Source organism: Lemur catta, chromosome 16 (genome assembly GCF_020740605.2).
Source record: "Lemur catta isolate mLemCat1 chromosome 16, mLemCat1.pri, whole genome shotgun sequence".
NCBI classification, from domain to species: domain Eukaryota; kingdom Metazoa; phylum Chordata; class Mammalia; order Primates; family Lemuridae; genus Lemur; species Lemur catta.
In genome coordinates, this window is record NC_059143.1 from 4,250,142 (window position 1) to 4,277,988 (window position 27,847).

Consider the following 27,847-nt stretch of genomic DNA (forward strand, 5'->3'; position numbering starts at 1 on the left):
CTGTTGTCACTAAGGACAGAGCAAGACAGAGGGGCTGCGGCAGGAGCGCTGGGCTGGGGTGAGGACAGTGTGGCTTTCTGTACTGCGGTGGACGGCCTGGGGGCTTCCAGGATCCAGGCCCGGACGCACCGTGGCTGTCGGTCCAGCCGACCTGGGCTCAGCAGCAGCAGCGGCTGGGGGTCCCTGGGGTGGGGAATGGATGGTGCTTGAGGTTCGTCTGTCAGAAGCAGGGCGTGGGTGCGGAAGGGAAGCCGGGGTGAAGGGTGAGAGTGATTTGCAGTGTGGCAGGGAGACCAAGGCTCCACGAGGGTCCGACTGTGGAGCACGGTGATCCCCGGGGGAAGAGGTCTGGGGACAAATGACCTGCAGCAGCAGAGCTCCTGCGTGCTGGGCCAGCAGGTCCCACCGCATACATGGGACAAGCTCCCGACCGGCTGTGCCCTCGGGGAGGAACTGAACAGAAAGACAGGTTCACTTTTCATTTTGGAAGGTGAGGATTTTATCAGTCAGTGTTCCACAAGGAGGATGGGTTTTAGGACCCTGCTCCTGGCCATGAATCAAATTGTTTTGAAGTTTCTTAAAGTTACCGGAAACACTCTCTTTTTGGTTACTGGGGAGACAGGCAAAGGGAGTCAGGAAATCCTTCATTGGCCCATGGTACCATAAAGAAGTTTTTATGAAAGGCCTGAAATGGGCAAATTGAGGACAAAAAATATTTTGTCTTTGTCCTAGGTCCTGGGCTCCTAACCTGGCATAGGTTGTGAGAAATGGGCAGTTTTCCCAACAAAGCACCGACTCTGAGTAGAACTGGAGTGCCCAGCCGGAGGCCTCTGCCCTCCCGGCCCAGTGCAGCCTCCTACCGGGAGCCACTCGGGTCCACCTGGTTTCCCTCCCTCTGCAGCCTGGCATGCGCGGCCGGGGCTTTGCACCCACCTCGCTGCCTGGCTGAGAACTGATTAGTTGTGGGAACCAAAGACCGTTCTTCTAAGTACCCGCAGGTCTCCATCCAGAGATGCAGAGACAGCTGAGTGCACTGGCAGACCCTCCTTGTCTGGGGCAAGGGCCGCTCTCCTGCAGCAGAGCATCCTGCTGTCCACGGCAGAAGGAGAGAGGTGCTCCTCAGAATCCCGGTGTGGGCTGATGGGCACAGGGGACACAGGTGTTAATGCAGCTGGTGCCCCACGGCACTTTGAGGTCAGTGAGAGTTGATTTTGTGGAGGTCTCAGAAGGGAGAAGTTTTTGAGATTTTGTGGAAGTGTCAGAAGAAAGAAATTTTCAAATATCATAAAATGTGGGTGAACGTTGGTTCCCCGGGCAGCAGCCACGGGAGGCTCCAGGCAAGAGAGTGAGGCAGTTTCTATCCAGACGGGAACAGTGAGGCGCTGTGATCCACCTGCGGCCGAGGCTGGGGGTCAGCAGCCAGGGCCCCCCGCCTGGCCGGGCTGGTCTGCGGGTGGCAGGGCGCAGGACAGAGCTCAGTCCACCCCCGGGTCTCGGGGAACTGGGGCTGCGAGGCGAGGAGCTGGCTGTTTCCGGAACCTGCAGTCCGGCGCCGTAGCCAGACGGTGGAGTTTTCTCTGCAAAACGCACAAGTGCTGCTCAGAGAGAGAACACTGTGATTCAGGACTTCAGCCAAGTGACTGGGAGGGGACAGATGGAAAAGGCCTCACTATTTATGACCTCGAGGACTAGAGAGGACGATTCTGCAGATGAAGACCACAGGTAACTAGGGAACTATTTGGCCAATAATTTTAACTTACACTTTGCCTTAGAAAAATGTTTCACAATTTGCTAATAGTATATTTTTGTTTCCTTCTTTTTTTGTCTCCTTCCTACCTCATGTTCCATGTATATATTTCTAGTGAGGCTGTTCGCTCAGCTAGAGAAAATTTTCTTCACCTAAAGGGACACCAGTAGTTAATTGTGGTTCCTGTGAGAACCTCCCAACAAACAGGCTTTTACTTCTGCTCATTAATTTCTTTTAGCACGTATTTATTGACTGCTGACTGACTACATACAGGGCGCGTTCTAGATGCAGGGGATTCATCAGTAAAACCAGGCAGGCAAAGGCCCTGCCCTCCCACAGCTTGTGTTCTAATGGAGAGAGTGACAAGCAGCATTACGCGTGTGATAAAGTACAACATTAGCTGGAAATAGGAGGGCGGGGAAAAATAAAGCAAGAGAGGAAGGGCCAGGAGTTGGGGTGTGATGGGGAGGGCAGTGAGGACGCCGGAGATGTGGCATCTGAGTGAGGCCTAAGGAGCGCCAGGGTGTCAGCTGAGCAGGGTCCCGGGAAGCTCTGGCCGGGGCAGCACGTGTGGGTGAGCCAGGGGCTGCGGGAGTGGCAAGAGGCCGGGTGCCCGGAGCTGGTGATGGAGGGAGGGGAGGGTCTGAGAGCCGACCAGGGAACCAGATTGGGGACGGTCGCGTCAAGTGCATTTTAAGGACTTGGGCTTCGCTCTGAGTACAGTGACGTCACCGCAGAGTTCTATGCAGAGGAGAGGCCTGATCAGACGTCCTTGTCAGCGGGAGGGTCTCACTGCTCTCTCGTGACTGGACCAAGGTGGAAGGACGTGGGGAGGAGATGAGGTCACCTAGGTGAGAGGGGACTGCACCTTAGACAGGTGGCTGCAGCGAGGTGGTAGAAGGGGCCAGTTTCCGGACATGTTTCGAAGGTGGAGCTGACAGAGTTTTCTAATGACTTGGGGCATAAGAGAAAGGAAAGGGTTCAGGATGGCCCAGGGTCTCCCCTGTCTCAGATGAGGTTTCTGAGATAGAGGAGCTACTGAGGCGTGTTTGGGCGGGAAAACGGGCACTCAGTGCTGGGCATGGCTGAGTCGAGATGTCTGTTAGGCATTCCCCAGGGAGACATGTGACGGGTGACTGAGGGTCCGGAGCCCACGGAGAGTAGAGTTGAAGCATGGGAGCTGTCCACATGGAGTCAGTGACCTGCTTGGGATCACGAGGGCATGGGCAGGACCACGGAGAGGTGCCCTGCAGGTGAGAGGTGGTGGGGGAGAGGAGGGAGAGGAGGTGCCAGAGGGAGGATGCAGTGTGGCGTGTGCCTGGACACGTGGAGGCCGCGGCTCCCGTGCTGGGAGGGATTGGCTGTGTCGCTGCAGTCTGGAGCGGTGAGGCCTGAGATACAACAGGGAGGCTGCTGGGGACCCGGACGGGCAGCTTCGGGGCAGTGGTGGGGTCCAAAGCCTGGTTGGAACTTGTTTAGGGGAGAATCAGGAATAGTGACAGTGGGTACAGATAACTCATTTGCAGAGTTTAACCGTGGGAGCAGAGAAATGGGGAACAGGGACCAGAGCATTTTTTTAAGATGCGGGATTACAGCATGTTGTGTGCTGGTATGAAGGACCCCATGGAGGAGCTGTTGATATAATCAGCATGGTAATATCAAATGTCCAGAATTCAGGAATAGATTTTAAAAATTACTAAAGGGCTAAAATGGGATTTCATTCTTTAAAATTCCTTTCTTAAAATTTTACAGAATCATGGATTATAAGAACTGAAAGGACTTTGAGAACGTAAGATTTCTAGAATGTAGAATGTAAAAAGACTTTCAGACCTTTCGGCTGGGTGTGCCTTTGTCACAACAAGTCCCCGAGGGAGCCTGACCTGAGCGCAGACCCGAGCCACCGGTCCCAGCCCCCTGCCCGCCCCTCCCCACGCCCCAGCTGAAGTCCCGGGGCCCCAAGGGGAACACCCGGCTTGTTCAGAGAAAAGATTACGAACTGCTGGCTTCATCCAGGCCCCTCATTTTACCAACAGGGAATCTAGAGGTGAAGATTCTTGCCTCAGGACAAACAAGACACGTAGTGTAAGAGGGGAGAGAAGCAGTTGCTGAGTCTCAGGACAGTGGCCTGTGGCCGTGCCCCCGCCCAGAGCGGCACAGGACTCTTGGTGCGTGAACGCGGGATGAACGACTGGCTGGCGGGGGAGGAGGAGCCTCCGGGCCCATCCTGTGCCACGCCTGAGGATAAATGCCGCCCGCACACTTCGGGCGCGTGGGAGGGCATCTGTCAGCCGACGGCTTGGAGCTCTGGTTGGGTTTCATGACGTATGCTCTTTCTCAGTGGAGCACAGCTGTGGGGGTGTGCAGGTTGGCACGTACTAAATGCTCGGTGCAGTTGAGTTCCTGTTACGTTCAAGTACATTTGTCTAAAACCTGTAGTTTGACGGCCATTAACCACCCTCAGCAAGGCATGCAGGACTCTCAACAACGGGACACCTGGCCTCCCAGCACCACTTGCCGCATCACAGACAGATCCTGGAGAGACGCAAGTCAGAATCCCCGGGGCACCCTCGGTGCCTTTCTGTCTTGATCAGGGTACTGGGTGCAGGGGTGTTGTTCGTTTGCACACACCAATTGTGCTGGACTTTCTGACACACACACGGACACACACAGACACACATTTGTACTGCAATAAAATATTTTTTTAAAATGTCACTGTATCTGCCCTTGAGCTCAAAATCCTTTGATGCCTCTGCTCTCACTCAGAGTGGAAGCCGTATTCCCGCCAGTGGCCTCAGGCTCTGCAGGGCGCGGGACCTCCTTGCCAACCCCACGCCCACCGCCAGGCATGGTCCCTGCCCAGTAGGGTCCCTGCCCAGTAGGGTCCCTGCCCAGCCTCTGCCCGTGGCAAGTGCGCAACGCATGCTTCTTGACATGAGACCGGATGGAGCCAAGGCAGTGTTTGTCCTTGCAGGATGGGGGCCGTGTGTCAGGATTTCTGTTTACGTGATACCATAGGGAATTAGGTACTTTATTAGTGCATTAAAATTCTGATTTTGATGGTTTAGAATTCTATAAACATTCGATTTTCACAGAGACTTTCCCCCTTAAAATAGGGTTTTTATTTTTCCTGAGTATAAAGTCACACTAAAAATTCACGGGAAACTTAAATGTTGTCAGTGACTCTGGCATCTGGAGATAACCTCTCCTGACACATGGGTCATCTCCTTGCAAAACATTTTCCCTTGCACATTGCGTATATTGATACACCTTTTCTGTTACTCAGTGAGTTTTACAGGTGGGTCTTACCTACTTACTTTCAGTACTGTTCTAGGTAGGAAGTTAGTAAGAATACCTCCTCACATGTTTTATACAGAAAACCACAGAAACAAATGCATTCATTTTCATTGGTTTTAAACACAGAAAAGAAATACCATTATCGGCCATTTCAAGCCCTAAAGGACTTTTACTGACTTTTAAAATACCTGATGGTGTTTTGGTGGAAAGTTGGGTAATTTTTTCAAGCTGCTCTAATGGGTGGTTGTAGGACTGGAAGCTAAATTCTGAGAGTCCTTTGGACTTTTAAGAGCATGTCGTGCATTTTCACTTACTGTTCTCATAGAATTTGAGACACATTAAAATCATCTTTTCAGCACTGTAATGGGAGTGATAAGCCATATCATAAAATAGATTGAGTTTTGAAAAAATTTTTATTTCTCTCTTTGATGAGAGGCTCTTCTATGTTAATCTTATTATAGGGGAAATCTCCTTTATCAGGTCATGTTCATCTTTGTGAAGGACAACTGTGGCTTCAGCAGCATCACTTAAGATAGGACTTCCATTAAATGCTTGTAGGGTCACTTAATTCATTACACAGAATATAAACCTTCAAATTAAATTTCCCTTTGTTCCAAATTTATGAGCAGGAACATTGGCCCGTCTTTGAGCGAGGTCAGGGTGTGGTCGGTGGAGCTGGCGCCTTTGTGCTGCGTGCTGGTGGAGCGTGTAGGTGGCCGTGTGACACCGGGGGAGCCGTGAGTAGCTTCTGCTCGTCTCCTCCCTCGGGTTTCCAGAGACATCGATGTTGACGATGTGCTGCAGGTGACATCTTCTCACAGGGTTCTCAACACGTGTACCTTGGGTTGAAAAATTTCACGGGAGAGTGTGTACCCCTATCATCCTTACGGCATTCACATGCTGTCAAGCGCTGACCTTTGAGAAGAGTTACTGTCAGGGGCCGGGCGCGGTGGCTCACTCTGGTAATCCCAGCACTCCGGGAGGCTGAGGCGGGAGGATTGCTTGAGCTCAGGAGTTTGAGACCAGCCTGAGCAAGAGCGAGACCCCATCTCTACTAAAAATAGAAAAATTAGCGGGGCATGGTGGCACAGGCTCCCAGTCCCAGCTACTTGGGAGTCTGAGGCAGGAGGATCACTTGAGCCCAGGAGTTGGAGGCTGCTGTGAGCTATGATGATGACCCTGCACTCTAGCCTGGGCAATAGAACAAGACTCTGTCTAAAAAAAAGAAGAAGAAAAATTGCTCTCAGGGTCAACTTCTCATTTCTGAAAATTCTCAAAGCTTTATGTTCATAATTAGCTAAATCACTACTTTCTGGATGCTGTTTTTTGGTTTCCTTTATAGAAACAACTCCAATATTCCAAACTCCTTGAAGGCCACTATGGGAGACAGTGTGGAGCGTCCTTTCTCCTTTTTGATGACCTTGGTATCTGTGATAACCTCCCATTCCCACAGATACCAACGTGGAACAGCGCCCGTTAACAGAAAGAGAGACAGATCCTCTTAAGTGTCAGAAGCGGAGAAAGTCTGGGTAACTGGAGTCCTGCCGCCGCGCCAGCAGGGCTCACAGGTGTGTGCCCCTGGTTTCCTCCTGGCGGGCAGCTGTTTGCTTGGGAGTCAGGGTGCTGCCCCGGTCCCAGCGCCCTCCCCGGTAGGCTTTCTCCTCCCTTTCCCTGAGTTTCTTGGTTCATGTTTTTTTGTCTTTTACTCATTGTTTCCCATCTTCATTGAATTTTACTTTTATCATAGAAAATCTTATACCTTGTAGGGGAATAGGAGTGTATATATAAATCAATAAAAATATTGTTGCCATCTCTATTTTAGGAAATGTAAATTTACATTAATTATGGTAAAATTATTTATACTAATTTTATAAAGCAGTTAATTCTTTACTTAATACTTTACTAATGGCTAAGTGTGACCTCTTTGTCATTTGCAACATAAGAACTTTGAAAAGGCCCCCGTAGCTGAGAGCAGGTTCTAGACTTTAATGTCAGCAATATGGAGCCAGAATCACTCTCAGTTTTCAGATTTGTGAATGATAGAAGTGTGAACTAAATGAGTCAGTGTTGCTATATGAATTTTAACAGGAATAACTAATGTAGACTACTTTGCCAATTCACAAAAAAGGCTGATTTTACAGCTGAGATGTAATGCTGTATATAGGTCCTTATTTTGCGAGTGAGATTGTATCTGTGAAAACTAAGGCTTTAAAAGAGTGTAGGAAAAATGGAGAACAATTGCTTTTTAACTAATAGAATGTTGACTCTACCAAGTGGATTAAATTTAGTCTCTGTGAGGCTGGATTGTTCTCCTGGAAGTCAATATTGAGCATTTATCTTTGAATCCTATCCGAGTTTAGGTTTAGAATATTCAAATTGTTAAGCTCTGTTAGTCCTTAACATTTTTTAAAATGTAGCTTTTTTGTGTGTATAAGTTTGGAATTCATAGAATACCCTAGGATATTCTATTTCTTTCATGAATTCAGGACTCTTAAAATTCCTTGTTTTTTCAAAGGTAACAAAATATTAGGAAATTCTCTTCCTGTTAATTGTTCTCTAACTTCGTGCTATCTTACATGGAATAGCCCAACTGGTTGCTATTAGTTTGTGCATAATTAGAATGAGCTTCAGGAAAAAATGGTTTTTCCTCTCAGTTTGATGGAAATCTCAGGTTTTACGTTGCATTGCAGAGAATTCATTCTCTGGCTTTGGGAAAGTCAGGATTTTCTTCTGAACTGTTTCCTCACCTCTGCGGTGAGGGCTTGGGCCAGCACGTCTCTGTCCGCTCAGCATTTGCATTTTATAAATCGAGGATAATTCCAAGACACTCTACACTCTATGTAGAAATGTAGAAAAGCTAAAGAAGACCCAAATTTGGAGAGAATTTTATTACTAAAAGTATGTACAGTGATTCTAAAATCTATTGTTGATTGTGGCTTTTCCATGAGAAATCAAATAGAGAATTATGGCAAAAAGAATGCCATTTTCTTCACTTTAAAAGTCCCAACATTTTTTTTTAAGTAGAGGAATTATGTAAATATTACAAGTGGTTTTAATAAATCTGAAGCTCCTGAAGGAAACACTGGCTCCTGAGTTGTTCAGGCCGTGTTCCGTTCCGACGTATGTATTGTACATCTGAAATCACCATGGATCTGTCACCAAAATGTCTCTGATGTTTAACAATCCTCGATTCCCCCAACTTTGGCTCGGCAGAAATACTCAACAGGTTCCTCAAAGAATGAACAACATATTATAAGAAAGCCTATTTTTAAATTTTTTCTATTGTCTTCCCTGACTTGATTTCTACTCCCCTGAGGACCTTTCGTGGCAGGTCTGGTGAGTCAAAGTGCAGTTCAGGATCAGAACTGCATTGGTTCCGAACTTTCTGCAATAGCCTGTTGACAGAACACAGCTGTAGTGACTGCGCCTGGTAGCCAGGAATTATCCAAATACCTGCCTATCTTAAGAGATTACATTTCAGTTTTCTTTTTCTTTTTTTTTTTGAGACAGAGTGTCGCTTTGTTGCCCTGGCTAGAGTGAGTGCCGTGGCATCAGCCTAGCTCACAGCAACCTCAGACTCCTGGGCTCAAGCGATCCTACTGCCTCAGCCTCCCGAGTAGCTGGGACTACAGGCATTCGCCACCATGCCCGGCTAATTTTTTCTATATATATTTTAGTTGGCCAGATAATTTCTTTCTATTTTCAGTAGAGACGGGGTCTTGCTCTTGCTCAGGCTGGTCTCAAACTCCTGACCTCGAGCGATCCACCTGCCTCGGCCTCCCAGAGTGCTAGGATTACAGGCGTGAGCCACCGTGCCCGGCCCAGCTTTCTTTTTTATAAATTAGCAAATACCAACTTAACATTCCCATAAGATACTACTAACTAAAGAGGGGCTTCCTCTAGGTGAGTCGTCTCCTTCTCAGCAGGCAGTGGTTCTCCATCTGGGCTGCCCATCAGAAACCTTCTGTGGGGGTGCAGGTAACCCCACCATCCAGGTGACCTCAGGCCAACGGGAGCAGGGGCCCTGGCAGGGACCCAGGCATCAGGATTGCTGAAAGATACCCAGGTGATTCCAGTATGAGAGCCTTTCCTGTAGGGTTAGTAATTTGTTTGAAGTATCACAGTAACTAGTTATTGAAAGATAGGAATGCATTGGACTTTTGGAACGCAGAGCGTAGAGGAGATGGCCTTCGAGGGTGAGTAGGGATCGAGTTGGAAGCCTGCTTCTATCAACACCAGTTTGGTTAACTTGGACAGATGCTTTACTCTGGTCTGCAGTTTCATTCCAGCTTTAGAATTAATCTTTAACACTTAATAACACTATAGCAATTTTCTAGTATTTTCTATATCACATCAAGAAGCCAGTACGTTGAAATTCTCAGTCCAGTCACTCTGATTCCAGTGTCCATGTGATGGAAAGACCTGGAGTCTGAGGTGGGGCTAATGACTCACCGTGGAGATTTAGGTTTTATGAATTTGATGTTGATATTTCCATTATCTAAGATGTAAGAGCTTTCTAAGCAAATCAGCACAAGCCTTGTTGGTGTTTCCTGAGGGATGTTAAGCCTGCTTAAGAAAATAAGCAGTTTTGAGAACTTAGTTATGCGTGTGGGCATGCCCATTACATGCATGTATGGAAGCAGATTTGGAAACTGAGGCAGCATGGTGGGGGGGCAAAATGGAATACAATGGGAATCATGTTATCTGCCCTGGTCATGTCACAGGGTTCTCAGGGGGCTCAGATCAGATTCACCCAGTACCTGTTACAGGTTGGGCCGAGCTCTAGATTTGAAGGATGTAAAGAAGCAAAATATGTGGCCTTTGCAGGAGCTGGCAAATTAGCCACTACTCACATTTTCAAAGTTCCTATTGTAAGATCTTTGAAGAGGACTAGCTCTTTCATTTCCGTGTCTCAGTACCTAGCACATAACGTAGACGGGGCTCACGTCATACCAATCAGTGAATCACATAATTCATTTCTTTGCAAATATGTTGTGTTTCCCTCAAACCAGTTGTTACTAAAACCAGTAACGTGTGGATGTGGCTGTATTTGCCCTGTGGTTTAAAGTTCCACACGTATTTGAATGTGGTGGTCTAACCTCGGATCCGTTCAAACCACAGCAACGGTTAGTTTTTTAGAGTTTGATTCAATTCATGTTAGTATTCCCTTTTTTCCAATGACCATCTCAGCAACACTGAGAGTACCTGTTTTTGCTTAATGTCCTTTTCATGTTTGGTCTTAATCCGAAGTCCAATATTTATTTTGGAAAGGAAGATAAATTTTTCCCTTGACATCCCTTTTCTCCATTAAGTTAAAAAAAAAAGTCACTTCATATATGTGATTTCAAACAGCTGGATTTTAATCTTTCCGCCTCAGGGAGAGCAGGAGGGCGGCTCCTGCCGCGGCTGCACCACGTGGCGGGGGGCGCTGGCGCACAGACTGCCTCACCGGGCGGTGCCAGCCAGGAGCCGTGGGCGTGCGTTTGGCTGCGCTCACACGTTATTCTAAACTAGGTCAGCTTGCGGCTGGTTTCTTTTTCTGTACTCTTTTAGGAGAATGTGAACAAATGGAGGATTATAATACCCTTTTGATAGGGGTTCACAAAAATACTTTGAGGACTTAAGTTCTGTGTCTTTGCAGCAGGTAAGGGGTCATTCCCTTCGCGGGCTGCAGTCAGCCCCCGCGTGGTTGGCGTGGCTGGAAGGGGCCCGTGTGCTGATGCCCAGTCTTTTAGTTGAATAATGGACATTAGATTTGAAAGGGCTGCGGACTCGATCCAGGCCTCCCGCCCTTATTCCAGACAGGCAGAACCGAGGCCTGGAGAAAGGAGGAGGCTGTGCTGGTCAGCAGCAGCGGGGGACGGACCTGGGGAACCCGGGATTCTTCCCGATGCACTTTCTGCCAGCCTTGCCCTGCGTGGGCCGCGCTGCGTGAATGCCGCCGGCTTCTGCGGGTGCTTCTAGGGAAACTCTCTTAGTCAGAACGCAAACCGATAGTCATTGTAAGGGTACGTGGACCTTTATGTGCTCAAGTGTATGTAATTGTATAATTTCCTTTATCCTTAATTGCTTAAGTTGATAGTAATGTGTTTGAAAATTTATTTTAAATGTCTGTAAGAGTAAATTCCATTTTCAAATATTGATTTGCACAGATTTCAAGGCTCCTGTGTTTAGTGTGGCCTACAGGGATTTGGGTATAGGCTCTGTCCTATTTTTATAATTTCACCAACGTGGTCCTTTAGCCGAGAGCTAAATATTTTACATGCTTTACATTATAAAATCAATGCTACCCCTGCCTGGTATTAAGCCCGGGGTTTCTTAGGCATGGGATGAATGAACACCAGAGAGGTTAAAGATTTTGCCCGGAATTTCACCGTGGCAAGTTGGAAATACAACGCATGGGCCCCTTTCTGTCAAGCTGGAGCTCCTGTGTGAGCTGTGCCCTGCAGGCTCGCAGGCTCCCCCATCCTCGGAGGTGTGGAGAGCCGCCAAGGATGCTTCCAAGCAGAATAATGGAGCCCCACAGCTATGACTGTGGCAGGGCAGGTGGTGGGAAGAAACAGAGCACGTGTGTTACTCGTGTGTGGGCAGTGCCACGGGGTGAGCAGCGTGTGGCAGGCCTCAGAGTGCCCCGCAGAGTGCAGGGGGCACCACCCTGTGCATCTCGAAGAAGGAAGGTCCTTACCCAGATGGCCCTTCTCTGAGTTTAGTTTCCTGGGATCTCCAGATAGTCTGAGCTCCCAAACCACCATGGCATGCAAATGGGGGAAAGAAAAACCGACGACATAGCAACTCGAGAGCACCAAGCTGGCATTGACTGCTTCATGCTTTATATTGTACTTTTCAGAGTGCAAATTCACCTGCACCAGCGGTAAATGCTTGTATCTTGGTTCGCTGGTCTGTAACCAACAGAACGACTGTGGGGACAACAGTGACGAAGAGAACTGTCTCCTGGTGACTGAGCACCCTCCTCCTGGCATCTTCAACTGTAAGTCCCTCCTTGAACCCTGGCGGCACCCGTCTGATGTGGTTTGGAGTGGTCAGGAGGTGGGGTCGTTGGGAGTGGGAAGGTTACTATTTTCTGTTAAGGAAGGAGATTTGAATTTTCACAAAGGAAACGTTTCCTCTTCTTAGGCTAGAGAGATGGCATGTCTAAAAGTGGGAGATTCGTGCTGTCCTCCAATATGGTCAGTGGCACTGTGCTTCGAAACAGGCTTGTGGTCTCACCCGAGACGCGCTGGCTGGATTCCAAGAAGTCGTGTGTTGATCTCGTGTTCTTCACCCCAGTCTTACCACTTCACATGTGATTTTAAATGAGCAAAGATATGGGGAGGGTCCGTAGTTAATCATATAATTTAAATAAGAAAGAAAAATTTAGATGGGACTTTTAAAGGTTCTGATCACGTGTTTTCCTGTTAGACACCAGACGGAAAACAACTGGAGTGAGGTTTACGGGTGTGAAGCCCCAAGGCTGAGGCTTAGAGCATTTCTTGAACTTGAAAAAGTGAAATCAGAGTTTGAAGTCATTGATTTGTGATGATTGCATGGTTTTTCTGATAAGGGAGAAAGAAGACAGCTTTGAAACCCTGTTGTGCCTCTCTTAGGCAAGCGGTTTATTGTTTTCTGTTTCCCTGGGCTGAGGGGGTGGGTGGAGGGTGAGGATCTTGTCCCAGCTGCAGATCTTGGGGAGAACGGGGGACCCTCTTCAGGGGCCTCTTATTCAGCTTCTTTCCCCAGATTTACTCTCAGTATTTTAAGGAGTTAAATGTGATACAGATTTTAAAACGTTTGTTAATGGAAATTAGACTAAATACCGTGCTGCGAATGTGCACATGGGTGGAGATGTTCAAACCGTTTTCTCCACTGCTACTGCGTCTCTGCACTGGGGGCCGCTGTGCACGCCCCGGCATGGACGCGACCGTGCTCCAGTGACTTCTGAGTCTTCTATTTGTGCTTGCCAAATCCAAGAGTCTAGCAACACAAATAGTTTTCCTCAAGTTTTTCTATTGTGTCAGTTTGCATTTTCTTAGATTGGGTGTTCTTCAAGTCCCATCCCTGCAGTCTGTGGACAGTTCACAGAGGTTAGGGTTAGGTGTGTGCTTTTTTGGCCCTTGGTCCGAGTTTTCCTCTGGGCATGTTTTGTGCCATAGCCTTTGGCAGTGCTGCGTTCCCCCCAGCTGAATCCTCTGGCCCGCAGGCTCGGGGTCTCTCCAGGTCCCAGATGGCCTGGACATACTCACTGTGCGTGTCCTACTGAGTGCACAGAAACAAGACGGGGCAGAGGGGAGAGAGCTGTGGGGTGTGCCAGGGGCTGGGAGTGGGGGCGCCTCCCCGAGGGCCAGCAGGCAGCAGTGTGCCAGAGGGCCAGCAGCACCGCGGGACCCTCTTGCCTGCCTTTCCCATGGGTGGGAAATGTTCAGATGCCCCACAGCAAACAATGCAAAGACCTGTGAGTGAGGATGTGCTTGCTGCAAGCCAGACTGCTGGGTCGGGGTCCTGGGCCAGGCACTTGCATGGCAAGTGGGCAAGTTGTGTTACCTTGTGTGCCTCTGTGCCCTCCTCTGCACACGGCGATGTAAGAATGGTTGTCTGGGCGTTATGTGGGATGTAGATCCCGTAGAACAGAATCTTCCAAGTACTGAGCACCCCATATAGGTTAGCGGGATTCAAGCCACGGGTCTTAGAAGGGGAAGCGCAGTGTAAAGGCAGCTTCTTACTTTGCTTTCTCTAGATTAAGTAACAGCAAACACCCACGGTGGACTGTGGAGAGAATGTCAGGACCGTGTGCGTGCTTGGCGGGATCTGCGGGCCCTGCACGGACGGCAGGCAGGCCCCGGCTCCGGTCCTGCCCAGGCGCTGCGCAGGCTCCGTGCGTCAGGGATTCTCCCTCGCTGCCAGGTCCTCCCGAGGTCTTCCTTGTTTCAACCCTCTTCCCTCCTGCGCTAGTCCCTCCCATCTCTCGCTCCCTTTCTCGTCAGTATTCTTGCCTGACTTCTAAGGCCTATTTCCAGACATCTTCTCCACTCATCTCCAGAAACGTGAGCCTAGAAACCTAGGAGCCAGGGGAGCACTTGCATATCCATGAGGGGCTCACCTGCACCCCAGCAGAGGGACCCCAAGGTCCTGCTGGGAACTTTGTGGCCTGTCCTGCTCAGATACAGCTGGAACTTGTGTCATTACAGCGAAAGTGGGAGTTATTTATCACGTCCTGTCCTTTATGGAGACTGGAGAGCTGTGAGACAGAATGACAAGGCAAGGCGGTGGCTGTGGCCTCAGGTTGGCCTGGGCTCAAGTTTCTGCTTCGGGAAGTGATGAGTCTCTCTGTCTGTGAAACAGGCATGATTTCTGCCTTATGAGGCTTTAGATGAAATAATACTCATGAGCAGCGTGGTCTCCGTCATCGCATCGTGATCGTCACCACAGCCACTCCTTGCTTGGCTGTTTCTCGGGGAGGTGAGTCACCGTGGCTTCGTATTATCCGACTTTAACGTCAGGGCCACTCTTCACATGGAACAGGAATTCCTCGGTGTCCAAAAGTGAGTTTCCACAGAGATTCCGGGTGTTTCTCACCTGATCTGTCCATGGGGAGGCTCCCTGGGGGGTATTCCAGCCCGAGGTGGCTGTGGTGGCCTGGCCTGTGGCCGCCTGGTTCTCTGCAGGCACCAGAGGAAGCCACAGAGGTGTCATATGGGGACACTCACTCTGAGTTGGTTGTGGCTGGGCTGCTTTTTGTGGTCAGGAACTTCTGGGAAAGGTGGTAGCTTCCCTGCCCTTTGTTGCCGCTCACTGTTGTTAGCATATGGCTTCAGGATGGGTGAAGAATATATGTTCTCTTCCCTGCCTCCTGTGGGGTTAAGAATATATAGTAAACGAACGGCATTTTACTTCCCGTTAATAGCTGCGTGACGAGCCTCGGAGGCTCCCCACGTGTGAGTGGTTTCAATAGACAACACATTTTTTTATTGGATCATCTACCAGTTCGTTTCCTGCAGCAGATGGACAGCATGCCTTTCACGGAGTGTTGACTCTGGGAACAAGACTCCCCTCCTCTCCACCTTGAAAATCAAAGTGCACAGAAATTCTTGCCCATAACGTGCTACACTCCAGAAAAACAAATGGCGCCTCATTCTAGCTCCTATTTAAGAACGCATTGGCGTATTTGATCTGCAATGCGTTGTTCCCACCTGGAGGAACCCAGGTTCTGACCAAGGCTCTGATGTCTGAGTGCGCTCAGGCTGAAGCAGGCGGACTCTTCTGAGGGTCCAGGGGGGCTGGGATCCGTTTCCTCCCCGTGTCATTGGCTTGGGCTGTGCACTGTGCCTGAGACAACCTGGCCATCTCTTTCTCTCATTTGATATTTGCTAATGTTTAGAATTTAGCAAGAAAAGTTACTGTTATTTGTAAAGTCAGTAACCCTAATGGTAACAGAAGCCCTTACAGTGGCTCTAACTAGCTTTTCCCTTCAGAACATGTTTTTGGAAGCTGGACTGAGGCTCGTTTGGGTTCAGATGCCTCTCTGCTTTGCTAACCGTGGTCAGGTTTCCCATTGCCAAGGTGCATTTATTTTGCTGGGAGACCCACAGGGTTTTGCCTGGATGTGGAAGGCCAGGCTGGTGCTGACGGTCTCACGAGGGGAGGGTTTTGCTGGATGCATCCATCTTTCTGTGGAAGAGGGAATACGTCGTCAGTCTAAGTTGCCAGATGTCACATCTCTACCTGCTCTGTTGAAATTTTGTAATCCTGAGCACTAAACATACAAATTACACAAATAAAATTATCTATTATTTGTACAAATAAAATAATTATTTGTACAAATAAAATTATCTGTTATTTATACAAATAAAATAATATTTATACAAATAAAATTATTTACTAAACTCCTTCTTTGGTCATTGTACGAGGCATTGTGGGGAAATGAAGAAAAACCCAGATCCTGCCATCAGGGTGGGAGCACAGGGAGTGGGGGCTGGGTGGTTCGGGGGTGCAGAGGGACTCACTGGTTGGACTAGCAGTCGTGGTGGCTTCCTGGAGGGGGCACGCGGGGTGTGAGAGGAGAGGACTGAGTGCCAGGGCCTAGATGAGCATGAGCTGGGGTTGGCAGTGAAGGTGGCGCCGTTCTGGGACAGAAGGCTGAGGCTCGGGTGGCACGAGCTAGGGCTGGGAAAGCGGGTCAGGCCAGAGACAGAGAAGCCAGGTGTGAGGCTCTGCCTCTGCCCAGTCCGCCTGCTCCTGCCCAGCCGAGCTCGTCCTGTTGTGCCGCATTTTCTGAGCTCTTTGGCCACATCTTGATGGGGGACAGCAGAGTTCCTTTGAGTTCCCAGAAGCAACAATTGAGTAGTCTATGCAGTTTGAAAAGAGCCGTGCACTCTGAAAGTCTTGGCAAGAGCAGACCTTCCCGAAGCCATCACTGCTAAGGCATTTGTGCCCCTGGACCTTAAGAGTAAGCCCAAGGTTGAAAAGAAGCCAGCCGCCAGTTGGAACAGCTTTCGCCTTCAGCTTCAGTGGAATTTCCAATTAAGAGAGGATCTGATGGGGAGTTGTGGGGGGCGGAGCAGCCCCCATCCCTATTGGAGGGGAAGCTGCTTCTCTCTCTGCAGGGGGCTTCGTAAAACTGAGTCCCCAGATCAAATACACTGAAGCTGGTAACATGTATCAGCCAGGATTTTAACTTCAGGACTTTCAGGGAAACTCCCCCCGCCAGTGCCATTTATGGTAATAACAGCCCAGTAAAATAAAGTCCAACACATCAGGGCTTGAGCTGACTGCCCACCTTCCCAAGACAGCCCTTCCCACCTTCATCGTTTTTTCCCCTACAGGGCCTGGCCCCCCACTTGTCACCTGGGTCCAGACATGAGCCACCTGCAGGCACCAAGCTCTAACTACCCTCCACCTCCCACCTCCCACCCCCCAGTATTATATTTTGTTGATTGAGGATTTGGGGACCAGGCTCATAACCATATAGAAAACCTGTCCTCGACCAGGCCTTCCAAATGCCAGGCCTTTATTTTTTTTTCTTGTAATGATTTCAGTAAACATTAACAATAATTCTCTATATCAGAGAATACTCATCAGCTGTTCCTTTAGAGTATGTTTTTCAGTTGTGTGTTATCGATGTGTGTTTGATTTGTTCTGTTCACAGTGGGTTTGAACCAGGATCCAGCTGGGCTCCAGGCAGGTCTGGGTGGACTCAGCCTTGAGGGTGTTTGGCCCTGTAGGTTCTCCCTCCGCGTCCGTCTCTCCCCTCCTCCCCTCACCCACTCTCCGTCCTCCGTTCCTCCTCGTGCCCCTGCTTCTCCTCCTTCCTGTGATTTTTGGTGGCGGGGTCTGGATTGCTTGTTCGGCAGGGTTTCCATACTCTGGGTTTTGCTGGCTGCTTTCCCGTGGCGTCGCTGAATGTGCTCTATCCCTTACGACTCCCGGCCTTGGTGGGCAGGTCCAGGTGTGGACGTGCGTGCAGGAAGCTGCTTCCCAGGTGCCGCCGTCTCCCCCGGGACCCTCGAGTCTGGCTGTTGCTCTCGTGTGACGTCATCAGTCATTAGGGCTGCAGAGCAGTGCGGCCTGACTCTGTCCTTCCCCCGTTGATTAGCTGGGCTACTTCTGTAAAGAGAAACTCCCATGCGCCGTTCGGTTACCCTGAACCTTGTATCATATTGGATCCATTAACTTAAGAATGAGGTTTCCCCATCGCTCTTCAGCGGGAACCAGTGAGATTTTCTGTGCATGTTATTATGAACTGATGAAGTAAAACATGTTGGATGCATACACTTAACATTTTTAGAAGCCCCCCTGCTCCCCTTGAGAACCAACTCCCAGGTCTCTTCCAGGAGTTTGGGATCACCGGTGACCTGTTGAACTCCAAACAGGCCAAGCTCTAGGTGAGCAGGGGCTGGCGCTCGTGCAGGCCCCCAAGCTGCCCTGGCTGTGCCTGACAGAATCTCCCTATTCTCCTGTCCCCTCAGCCCTCCTGGCCCCTGCTCTCACCTCCCTGCCCATGGCTTCACGTGCCCTGCGTCTGAGCCGCGCCCTTGCCCTCGGGCCCACGCTGCAGCGCCCAGGCCACTCCTGCCATCTCCATGTCGCGCGGCCCCAGCACCCCTGTGGGCCCTCCCAGTCTCCAGTTAGACGCCCTCCTTCCCCTCCACCTCTGCCCCACCCCGTCCCTGTCCCTCTCAGCCACTGCCCCAACTGCTCTCTCTTGACCGAGGCTCCCTCTCAGCTGCTGTTGCTGGGGTCACCCGTTCATGGCCAGAGACACTGGGCTCTGTCCTCATATCTTCTTCCACCGGTCTTTTCTCCACGGCTGATGAAAATGGTCAGCCCCTTCTTGAGGCTCTCTGTCCCCTTGGATCACAGGGTCTGCACCAGGCTGGTCTCTGGGAGCTCAGCTGCTCCTTGTCTCCAGCTCCTCTGGCCTTTGGGGTCAGTCTTGGCCTGGGCCCCTCCAGACACCACGCAGTGTCACCACCACCCACGTCCTGTCTGCAGCCAGGCCAGTCCAGCTGCATCTGAGGCCTTGATCAGGCCGCTCAGACCCTGGCATCCAACGCTGAGCTGATTATTTCTCCCTCCTTGCCCAGGCCAGCCCCTCCTCTGGTACCTCCTGTCTTAGTTGGCGTTGTGACCATCCACCAGTTACGGGGCATCGGTTGCCCTTCCTGACCCCATCCCGTGACCAGAAGCCCTGCAGCACTTTGGGCCCCTCGGAGGGCGCTGTGTGTTCTTCTTGATGGTCATGTGTGTGGGGGCGCAGTTCCCACTGGGTGTGAAGCTCCTTGAAGGCGGGGGCTGTGCTCACATCTGGGCAAGTCCTCACACCCCAGCAGAGCACTGACTGTGCAGTTGGCCCGTGAACAACAATGGGCTTGAACTACAAGGTCCACCACTTGTGGGTGGATTTTTTGCCTCTGCCACCCCTGAGACAGCAAGACCAACCCTCTTCTTCCTCCTCCTCAGCCTACTCAATGTGAACACGATGAGGATGAAGACCTTCATGATGATCCACTTCCATTTAATGAATAGTAAATATATCTTCTCTTCCTTGTAATTTTAACAACAGTTTCTTTTCTCTAGCTTACTTTATTGTAAGGATACAGTATATGAGGCTTAGCACATACAAAATATGTGTTAATTGACTGTTTATGTCATCAGTAAGGCTTCCGGTCCACAGTAGGCTATTGTAGTTAAGTTATGCGGGAGTCAAAATTATATGCAGACTTTCGACTATGGAGGGGTCAGTGGCCCCGGCCCCCATGTTGTTCAAGGGTCAACTGTACATAGTGGACACTTGAACAGTATTTATTGAAGACTAGTTGTCCTTCCTCTGCTACTTCCTGGCGTCTGTAAGCACGGCCTTCAGGGGAACCATCCTGCGTGGTCTCTGCAGTGGCCTTCATGCCGCCCACAGCGCCTGGCACACACAGCACGCAGACATTGTCCTGGGAGTGTTTGCTGAGTGTAGGGAGGAATGTTATGATTGTAGAAGACTCTAGCCTGGCCAGAGGATGAAAACAGCTTTTATTTGCATGGCCTCATCCCCTGCTGGTTTAACTGGGGGCTGGAAGGATCTGCATGATAGGACAGAGAGAGATGCAGCCGTCCTCCCGGCACGTACTTGGTTACCACAAGCACCCAACTAACCGAAGCATAAGCGTATCGGGGACGGGCACCAGCAGTGTGATCGGCTTGTACTGTGCTTCCTAACTGGTCGAGATTTCCCAGTACAGCAACTGTCGAGAGACCGACCCCGGGCCTCTGAGTATTCATATGCTGTGTATGAAAGACTGGTTTGTGCCAAGCCCAGAAGAAATCTGAAATGCTTTCTGCTGGGCCCTAAAGAAGTGTGAGAGTCCCTGTGGTATGTGTGTGCATGAGTATGCATGTGTGAGTATGTATACAAGTGCGTGAAGGCATGTGTGAATGAGTGTGCAAGTGTGTTTGTGGTGTGTGAGTGTGTGCACAGGTATGTGGGTGAGAGTCTGGGTGAGTGTGCCGTGTGTGTGCAGGTGTGTGTATGTGTGGGGTGTGTGTGTGCACAGGTATGTGGGTGAGAGTCTGGGTGAGTGTGCCGTGTGTGTGTGTGTGGTGTGTGTGCACAGGTATGTGGGTGAGTCTGGGTGAGTGTGCCGTGTGTGTGCAGGTGTGTGTGTGTGATGTGTGTGCACAGGTATGTGGGTGAGAGTCTGGGTGAGTGTGCCGTGTGTGTGCAGGTGTGTGTGTGTGTGGTGTGTGTGCACAGGTATGTGGGTGAGTCTGGGTAAGTGTGCCGTGTGTGTGCAGGTGTGTGTGTGTGTGGTGTGTGTGCACAGGTATGTGGGTGAGAGTCTGGGTGAGTGTGCCGTGTGTGTGCAGGTGTGTGTGTGTGTGGTGTGTGTGCACAGGTATGTGGGTGAGAGTCTGGGTGAGTGTGCCGTGTGTGTGCAGGTGTGTGTGTGTGTGGTGTGTGTGCACAGGTATGTGGGTGAGAGTCTGGGTGAGTGTGCCGTGTGTGTGCAGGTGTGGGTGTGGGTGTGTTGCCTGTTACCTGTTAGTCCTGCCAGTGCAGGCTCCCATTTTATGCCCGTGTCGCCCCCACCCCAGGCCTCACGTTGCTGGGAGAGAACATGGTTTCCCGTGCACACACGTGATGCACAACATCATAAACCGTGATGCGGTTCCCAGGCTGCCATTTCGTCCACAGCACAGAATGTCTGGTGCTGAGCTCCAGTCCTGGGGCCACTGCTCCCTGCCTATGGCTTCAGGCAAGCTGCCTAGCCTCTCTGTACCGTGATTGTCTCATTTGTAATATGTGGGGGACAATAGTGCTATGTCCCTCGAAGGGAGGTGGGAGGACTTACTGAAACAGCACGGGTAGCGCAGCGAGGACCGTGCCTGGCACGCAGTGAATACAGTGAACCTCACTCATCTGCAGGTCTGTGGCTTCCTGCGGGTGGGAATGAGGTAGGAAGGGAGCTGCCGTTTGCTGAGTGCAAGCTGTTTACACAGTGTCTCATTTGGCTCTCAAACCACCCTAGAGCGGCGTTGCAGGGTGCAGTGCCCAGGGAGGTTAGGGGGTTTGTTCAGAGTTGCACAGCCGGGGTCCCGTGTCCCCGCAGCAGCGAGCGCTGGCTGTGGTTTCTCCTTTCGGCTCTTTTTTCCTCCCATTGTGCTTTTCTAGCAAGATAGGGATTTATTCATCAGTTCTTGAAATGTTTGTGGAGTTTGGGGTAGGGATTGCACAGACAATCTACTGTTCTGAATGAAGGGCAAGAGCAATTGCTTATGTGACCATTTTTAATTCATGCGTAGATGCTGATAATCTTGGTTTCATGCTGGATTTTCAAATAGATTGTAAAAAAATTAACCTAGGAACCCCAGTGTGCCAGGGGTCATTGATTTGTTGAGTTCCTTGACGTTTCTCTGCTAATTGATAAGCTGTCCCCTCTTCCACAGTGCCTGCCACGGGCCATTCCTGTGATGTGGGGGCAGTCAGCCCCCCTCTGTCCCCCTTCCCCCATGAGGAGGGTGGGTGTGATGACAGCTGCCTTGGGGCGATGAGGGACAGTGTGGCTCCAGCATGGGGCTGGGGAGACTATTTCTGCCGTTACTCTCCCCGCTGCACCTGCCATGAGCGTCAGGCGCCCCCCACGGGCCGACGGGGGCCCTTAGCTGCGGAGCCGTCGTCTCCCTCTGGCTCTGGCCTGAGCGCCGTGGCCCCTCCAGACTTCTCCTGTGGTGCCCGAGGATGGTGGGGGCTGCAGCCTCAGGGCCCTCCCACACTCAGTGGACCAGACTCTCCGTGGTGCCAACGGCGTGGGACAGGCTGTTCCGGCTGTGGTGTCTCAGAGCACGGCGGGGTGAGGGGCTCTGAAGCTTCCACAGGCTGAGTTCTGGTTTGCCTTGGTCGGGGCCAGCAGCGGAGGCCCGTCCAGGGAGCCAGGCTGTTATGCAGAGCCCCGTGTGTTCTGTTGACAGGGCTCCCCCGCCTCCTTTTTCAACTTAAAAAAGGAATCCACAGCAGAACAATTACTGACTTATGTGAAAATGATCCGAGCTGGAAGTTAAAACAAGGTGAGGAGGAGGATGTGCATCTCTCTGGGCTGGGCCTGGGAACCTGCAGGCTCTGGTGGCAGGTTGTCACTGGCAACGGCTCCCACCTGCAGGTTTTGGGGGGTGAGCAGGGGCGGGGCTGGCAGCCTGGCCCCACCCACGCCACCCCTTCCGTTGGCTGCCTTTGTTTCTTCAAGATGGTTTTCTGATCAATTAAAATCTTGTAGGGTCTTAAACGGTAATTTTTCCTTTTCAAATAAACAAAGGCGGAGAACAAATGGGAGGGAAAGTTTTAATAAACCTTAGGCACCGTTTCCTCCTGCTGTGACACTAAATTTACTTGGATAAAAACAAGCTCTCAGATTTACATTTTGATTCTGTTGCTGCTTTCATGTGTGCAGGGCTGTCCTACTTCAGAGGAAATTTATCCACTTCTTTAAATATTTAGTAGTCTAGCGTGGATGTTAATGAAAGTCTGGCGGTGCTATTTTGAGCATTGCAACAATGATAGTAATTTTCAGTGTCAGATTCCTGCTTCGCAAAGGGAAAGAGAGATGGGAGGAGGAGGAGGGGAAAAATGGTTTCAGTTCTAATAGAGTTTGCCATCCGCTGGGCCGTGCCAGACAGATGGGTCATGAATACTGTCTAGACACTCTGCCTCAGCGAAGCCCTGGTCTCTAAGGACACGCAATGAGACGCGGCTTAAGTAACTGGGGAAAGTCAGGGTGAGCTCTCCTGTAATCAGATAGAAATCAATGCGGTCCTGCTTCCCGGGGAGGCCGCGGGGCGGGTGGGGAGGGTGTGTGGGGGCGGGGGGGGTTTAAGAGACGAGGCCCTCTGTTACTGATCAATTTTAGTGCAAACTTGACAATTATTAGGCTTTAGGGAGAGCATAAAAGGACAGTCGTCGTATGATAACACTATTGATTTAAGCCCTGCACGGAATGCGGAATGGTGAGGGCGGGGGGGGGGGGGGGGGAGGGATGGGTGGTGGGGGAGGACGTGGTCTTTTGTCAAAGCCGAGCGCAGCGGGCAGCCGCAGGGCACCTGCGGTCCTCCTGGGTATTGACAGGCCCAGCGCTGAGCTGGTGCAGCGAGCCAGTTCTGGCTACTCATTTCCTAGGGTTTAGCCTCTTAATCTGGAAGGGTTTTAGAGACTCCCTTGGATTGCCTTCTCGTGAAGCTGTGAGAACTTTCCAAAGCTGGGTGCCGTCACGGGCAGCTCTGCCCCTGGTGCTGTAGGGAAGTAGGTAAGAGTCTCGTCAGCACCCTGCCCGGCTGTGCGCGAGCACGTGGATGATTGTGAGGCTTGTTTTGCTAATTGTTTTCCGGGTGCCAGGAATGGAGTTTATGTAACGTCAGTGGTGAGTTTCCGCTCATGAACACTTCCAGTCTGAACATGGTGGTGGTCGGGCAAGGAGTCGTTGCTGCCAGGATGAGGCTGTGGGACGAAGGCTGGGGAACCGCCGCGGAGCCGAGCGCGGCGCAGCATGTGCGTTAAGCTGGGAGATGCTTCATGGCTTGGCTTGATGGCCGTTAGTCACATGTTTGTTTAAAAAGATTGTCCACAAGGATATATACAGTGAAGCTTGGAGGGGACCATCCTTGAGTAATCACAACCACAGAGCTAGAATCCAAAGCTGCAGAGTGGTGGTCACGGTAACGCAGAGGTGGGGTGACCCCTGAGGGTTGCGCTTCTGAATGAACCATCTGGGCTGGTGACTTTCAGTCATGTCGGCTTTTAATATGGAAAGAAAACCCAACAACCTAAATTCCACAGTAATCATTTTCTCAGTCCTTCATCCATTTTTGTTATGTCCCCAGAGCTAACAGCAAAGGGAAAAGATGTTTTTTGCTTCTTCCTTCCCAGAAAGAAAAGGGAAATCAAAGATAAAACTTATTCTTAATGTAGACAGTCACTGGAGAGGAGAGAGAAATCTTGTGTTTTGAGAGCTTGCGACACAAGCAGGGAGCCAGTCTGTCCTTGTTCCTCTGCCCTTCTCGGAAACCTCACCCTGGTTGTCCAGAAGGTTCAGCAGTCTTCCAAAAGGGCATGTTTTCCCCTAAATGCCCTGCCTTCTGTCCCCATCAGGATCTTACACTTAGGGCATAAACTGTACTCCCCTTGGGATAACCTCACCTTTCGGAGAAAAGGCACTTGCTCCGGTGTGGGCACACGCCTGTTCTGGAAAGGGCCCCTGAGCCGTGGCGTATGCTGTGGACAGCTCCTCTGTGGGCAGTGCCCCCTCTAGCTGTCCCTTTATCCTCAGTGGAGCATGCTGGGCGTCTAGTATTTGTTTTATTCTAAAAACTGGGAGCAAAAGGAACTTGAGCTACACATCTGACCCTTTTATCCTTAGGTCAGAAATGCTTGAAAGAGAAATAGTTGCTGAAGATAATGTTTGGACAGGAGGCTGGAGAGTGTTGTAGAGAAAACATGTTTGGGGTAGTTACTTGCAGAAAGTGATATCCTAAGTAGTAGCAAAACATCCTTTCTTTGGTCATATTTCATGGAGGATATTTTTCTGAACATCAAACATGTGAGAGGCACGAGTTGGGTGAGGTGGGCAGGTGCAGGGGTGCAGGGGCTGGGTGAGGTGGGCAAGGTAGGCAGGTGCAGGTGGTGGGTGAGCGAGTCTCTTAGGGGGCTTGGGTCTCGCATGGAGAAGGGACTTGGAGGGCAGGGCTGCTGTACAGGTGAGGGTGCTTGCTGAGCTAAGAAGGAGGCGGAGAGAAGAGTCCCACTGGCTCCTGGGCAAGAGGGGCAGTTGAAGCCTCTGCCCTGAGTCAGCCTGGGGCTGGGGAGGTGAGAAAATACCAACGCAGGAAGGATCTACAGTTGTAGCAGCCAACATCTTGGTTGTACTTTGTAACTTTCCAAAGAGCTTTTTACGTGATTGAACTAATCTCTCAAACAATTCCGTGAGGTCCAGTATTTACTGAATGCTGATCGCTTTACCTGATTCATCTCATTTAATTGTCACAACAACCAGGTGTATAAGAACTCATCGGGTCCCTGCCCACACTTAAGGAAGTCAGAGCAGCAAGTCCAGTCCCCTCAGCCTGTGGCTGGGGGTGGGCCTGAGTCACAGCGAGACCCTGCAGAGCAGTCCGGGGCTGGGGGATGCCTGCTCCCAAGTGCAGCTGAGCAGGGTGGGAGGGTGCAGAGATGGGCTGCTTCCTGTGGTCCTGTGCTCTGGTCAGGGAGGGAGCGCTGAGGGGGTGTCCGTGGGAGTTGCATGGGATCATGGGATTTGTGTTGTGCACGAACAGAATGATGGAATAACAGCAGGAGTCGTACGTGGAGAGAGGTGCAGGGTCCAGCTCTTCTGCCCTCTGAAACCCAGTGATGGAGGACTTTGTTTTGTGTCACCTCTGGTGTGTTTGGATACAGCGCACATACACGCATCTGGAGACCGGGAGGCCTGTGCTGTATGTGGACTTGGGATGTGAAGTTCGGATGGGGCAGCACCCTTGGTCACGCTGTCCTTGGAGGCCCAGCACTGAGGCTTGCTCGTCTCACGGGTGGCAGTGGGTTCATGCATTCCTGTGTCACAAGAACGAGTTACAGTGGAGAGTCAGCAGCTCCGCTACTCTGTGGTGACCTTGGTTCATTAACACCCCGGCCGGGTTTCCTCAGCCTGCTGGCAAGGAAGGCAGTTGTGATCTCCGGGGGTACTTGTGACTCAAAAAAAGCCTTCTGAATCAGTGGCTTTACTTCTGTCACTAACTTTAATGAGATAAATATTGGTTGGAGCATTTAGCCAAGAGAAGTGTTTCTTTGTAAATAATGTGATTATTTTCAGGTTTTCGAGAGAGGCGTCCATCCGGGCACAGTATCTACCAGCGCCCGCTGACGCGAGAGCCTCCCACACCGTGGCCCCTCTGTCCTTTGCAGGGTGCCGGGGGCTCCATCTGCCTTGCGCGCTGTCACCCCTCTTGACACCTCGCCACCTCAGCCCCAGTATTGCTGTGTAATCTGTTCTCCAGGGGCAATAATGACGCAATGTGTGAATCCAGAGTCTGGCACCTCGTAGCACCTTGGTAGAAATAGAAAGCTGTGATCACAGCATTAAAATATGCTAACAGGCTGTGGGAGCTAACGGCGCCGCGTGACGCTGCAGATGTTCATTCCGGCGCGGCGGCTGAGCCGGGACGGGGCGGGAGGCTCGGGGTGGTTCTGTTTATTGCAGTGTTGCCTTCCAAAGGGACATCCTGCCTGCATGACAAGGCGTGCTGCCTTTCCGGGCCGTGATGATGTAAGAACCCCTTCCAGTCTGACTACCCGAGTGTGCGAGTGAGTGCCCTCTTCGTGTGGGAAGGGAGTGTTCGCGATGGTGGCAGAATGCAGTCCTTTGATTAAAAGAGATTAGATTTTATCCTGTTTGTGGTTAATAATTATCTAGATAGAGGGAGGTTCTGAGCACTAGAAAGAGGTTCTAAAGGTGTTACATAGATGTGTAGAAGAATATATATGTGTGTGTGTGTATAAGAGAATATACCAAATTTAGAGGATGATTTAAGTGTATTATATTAAGTTATAAATAATACGGAATTTTCACTTTTTGGCTTGCCATTTTGCCTGGCGGTTGCTTCCTGGCCCATCCTGACATGCACCTCCATCCTCTTAGTCATCTTTGCTCCTCCTGGTACCGAGGCTCCCAGCGCCTGGTCTGCCTGCCCCGCTCCGCGGAAGCCAGTCGGACGGACGCGCCGAGCGCGCGGACGAGACGGCAGGTGCCGGCTGCGGCTGCAGGGTGCGTGGCGCGTCCGCACCGAGCGCCTGTCTCTGCAGGGAGGCCAGCAACGGAGCAAATACCGGCGGGGCTAGGATGAGTGGCTGAGGAATTACAGTTACAGATTTTTAAGATTATGGAGAAAGCAAACATTTTATAAACAAGCCTATTTATTAGTCTGTTTTTTACTCAGAGCCCCTGCTTCCAAACTGGGATTGCTGTGATTTCCCTATGGACATCCTGCCGTCTCACGCGTTCTTTCCATTGTCAGAAGAGACAGTTCTTGCTTGGCTCCCAGCATAGGGGGAGGATCGAACGTGTCACTGACGTGGCAAGAATACGTCCTCCAAGAACTGCGGGAGGGCCTGTCATGGATTCCTAGGCAGGAAACAGAGCGAAGTTCCAGGTGGAAAATGCCCCAGGGGGTCTGGTTTGGGGTGAGAATAAATTATTACCACAGCGACCCACCGGGGTGGGGGCGTGGGGGGCAGGTGTGGTTAGACGGGTGGAACCACAGCCCTCGCGGGCAGCCTCCGTCCGCGCCATGTCTGCAGGGCGCCTGACCGCTGGGATGCCCGCCCGGGTTCCCCAGCAGCTCTGGGGGAGCAGCCCACTGAGGAGTGAAGGGCCAGCGCTGCATCTGGGCCAGTCTAGGTTCCCAGCCGGTCAGTTCCTCTTCTTTCTCCTTCCCTGTGCTCTTGTAGCTCCAGTGGATTCCTCTAACCGTATCATGTTGGATTTTAATTATTTGTTTAATTACTTCTCTCCTACTAGATTGTGAGTAAATCCCTCCGGGGGAGAGGGCCTCTATGTTTTATTGTTTTGGACACTCAGTGTCCAGGACAAAACCTACCATGTAGTAGACACTCGGTGCACATTGATTTTGATATGACATTTATAATATATATGTTTGTGTATATATATGTGTATATATACACATACACATACAAATTCATTAGACACACATGTATTTATTATAATTTTATGTTTTTTTAAGAGACAGCATCTGCCTCTGTTGCCCACGCAGTGGTGCAATCACAGCTCA

At 50.8% G+C, this 27,847-nt stretch overlaps 1 protein-coding gene across 2 annotated transcripts in view; it reads left to right on the plus strand.

Moving 5' to 3' along the window:
- LDLRAD4 (low density lipoprotein receptor class A domain containing 4) overlaps window positions 1-27,847 on the plus strand; it is a 238,289-nt gene that overhangs the window by 37,394 nt on the left and 173,048 nt on the right. For both annotated transcript variants that reach the window (XM_045527820.1, XM_045527819.1), the window contains exon 2: window positions 11,889-12,029. In XM_045527820.1, the coding sequence (XP_045383776.1) occupies window positions 11,889-12,029 (141 nt within the window). The remainder of the gene's footprint in view (window positions 1-11,888; window positions 12,030-27,847) is intronic.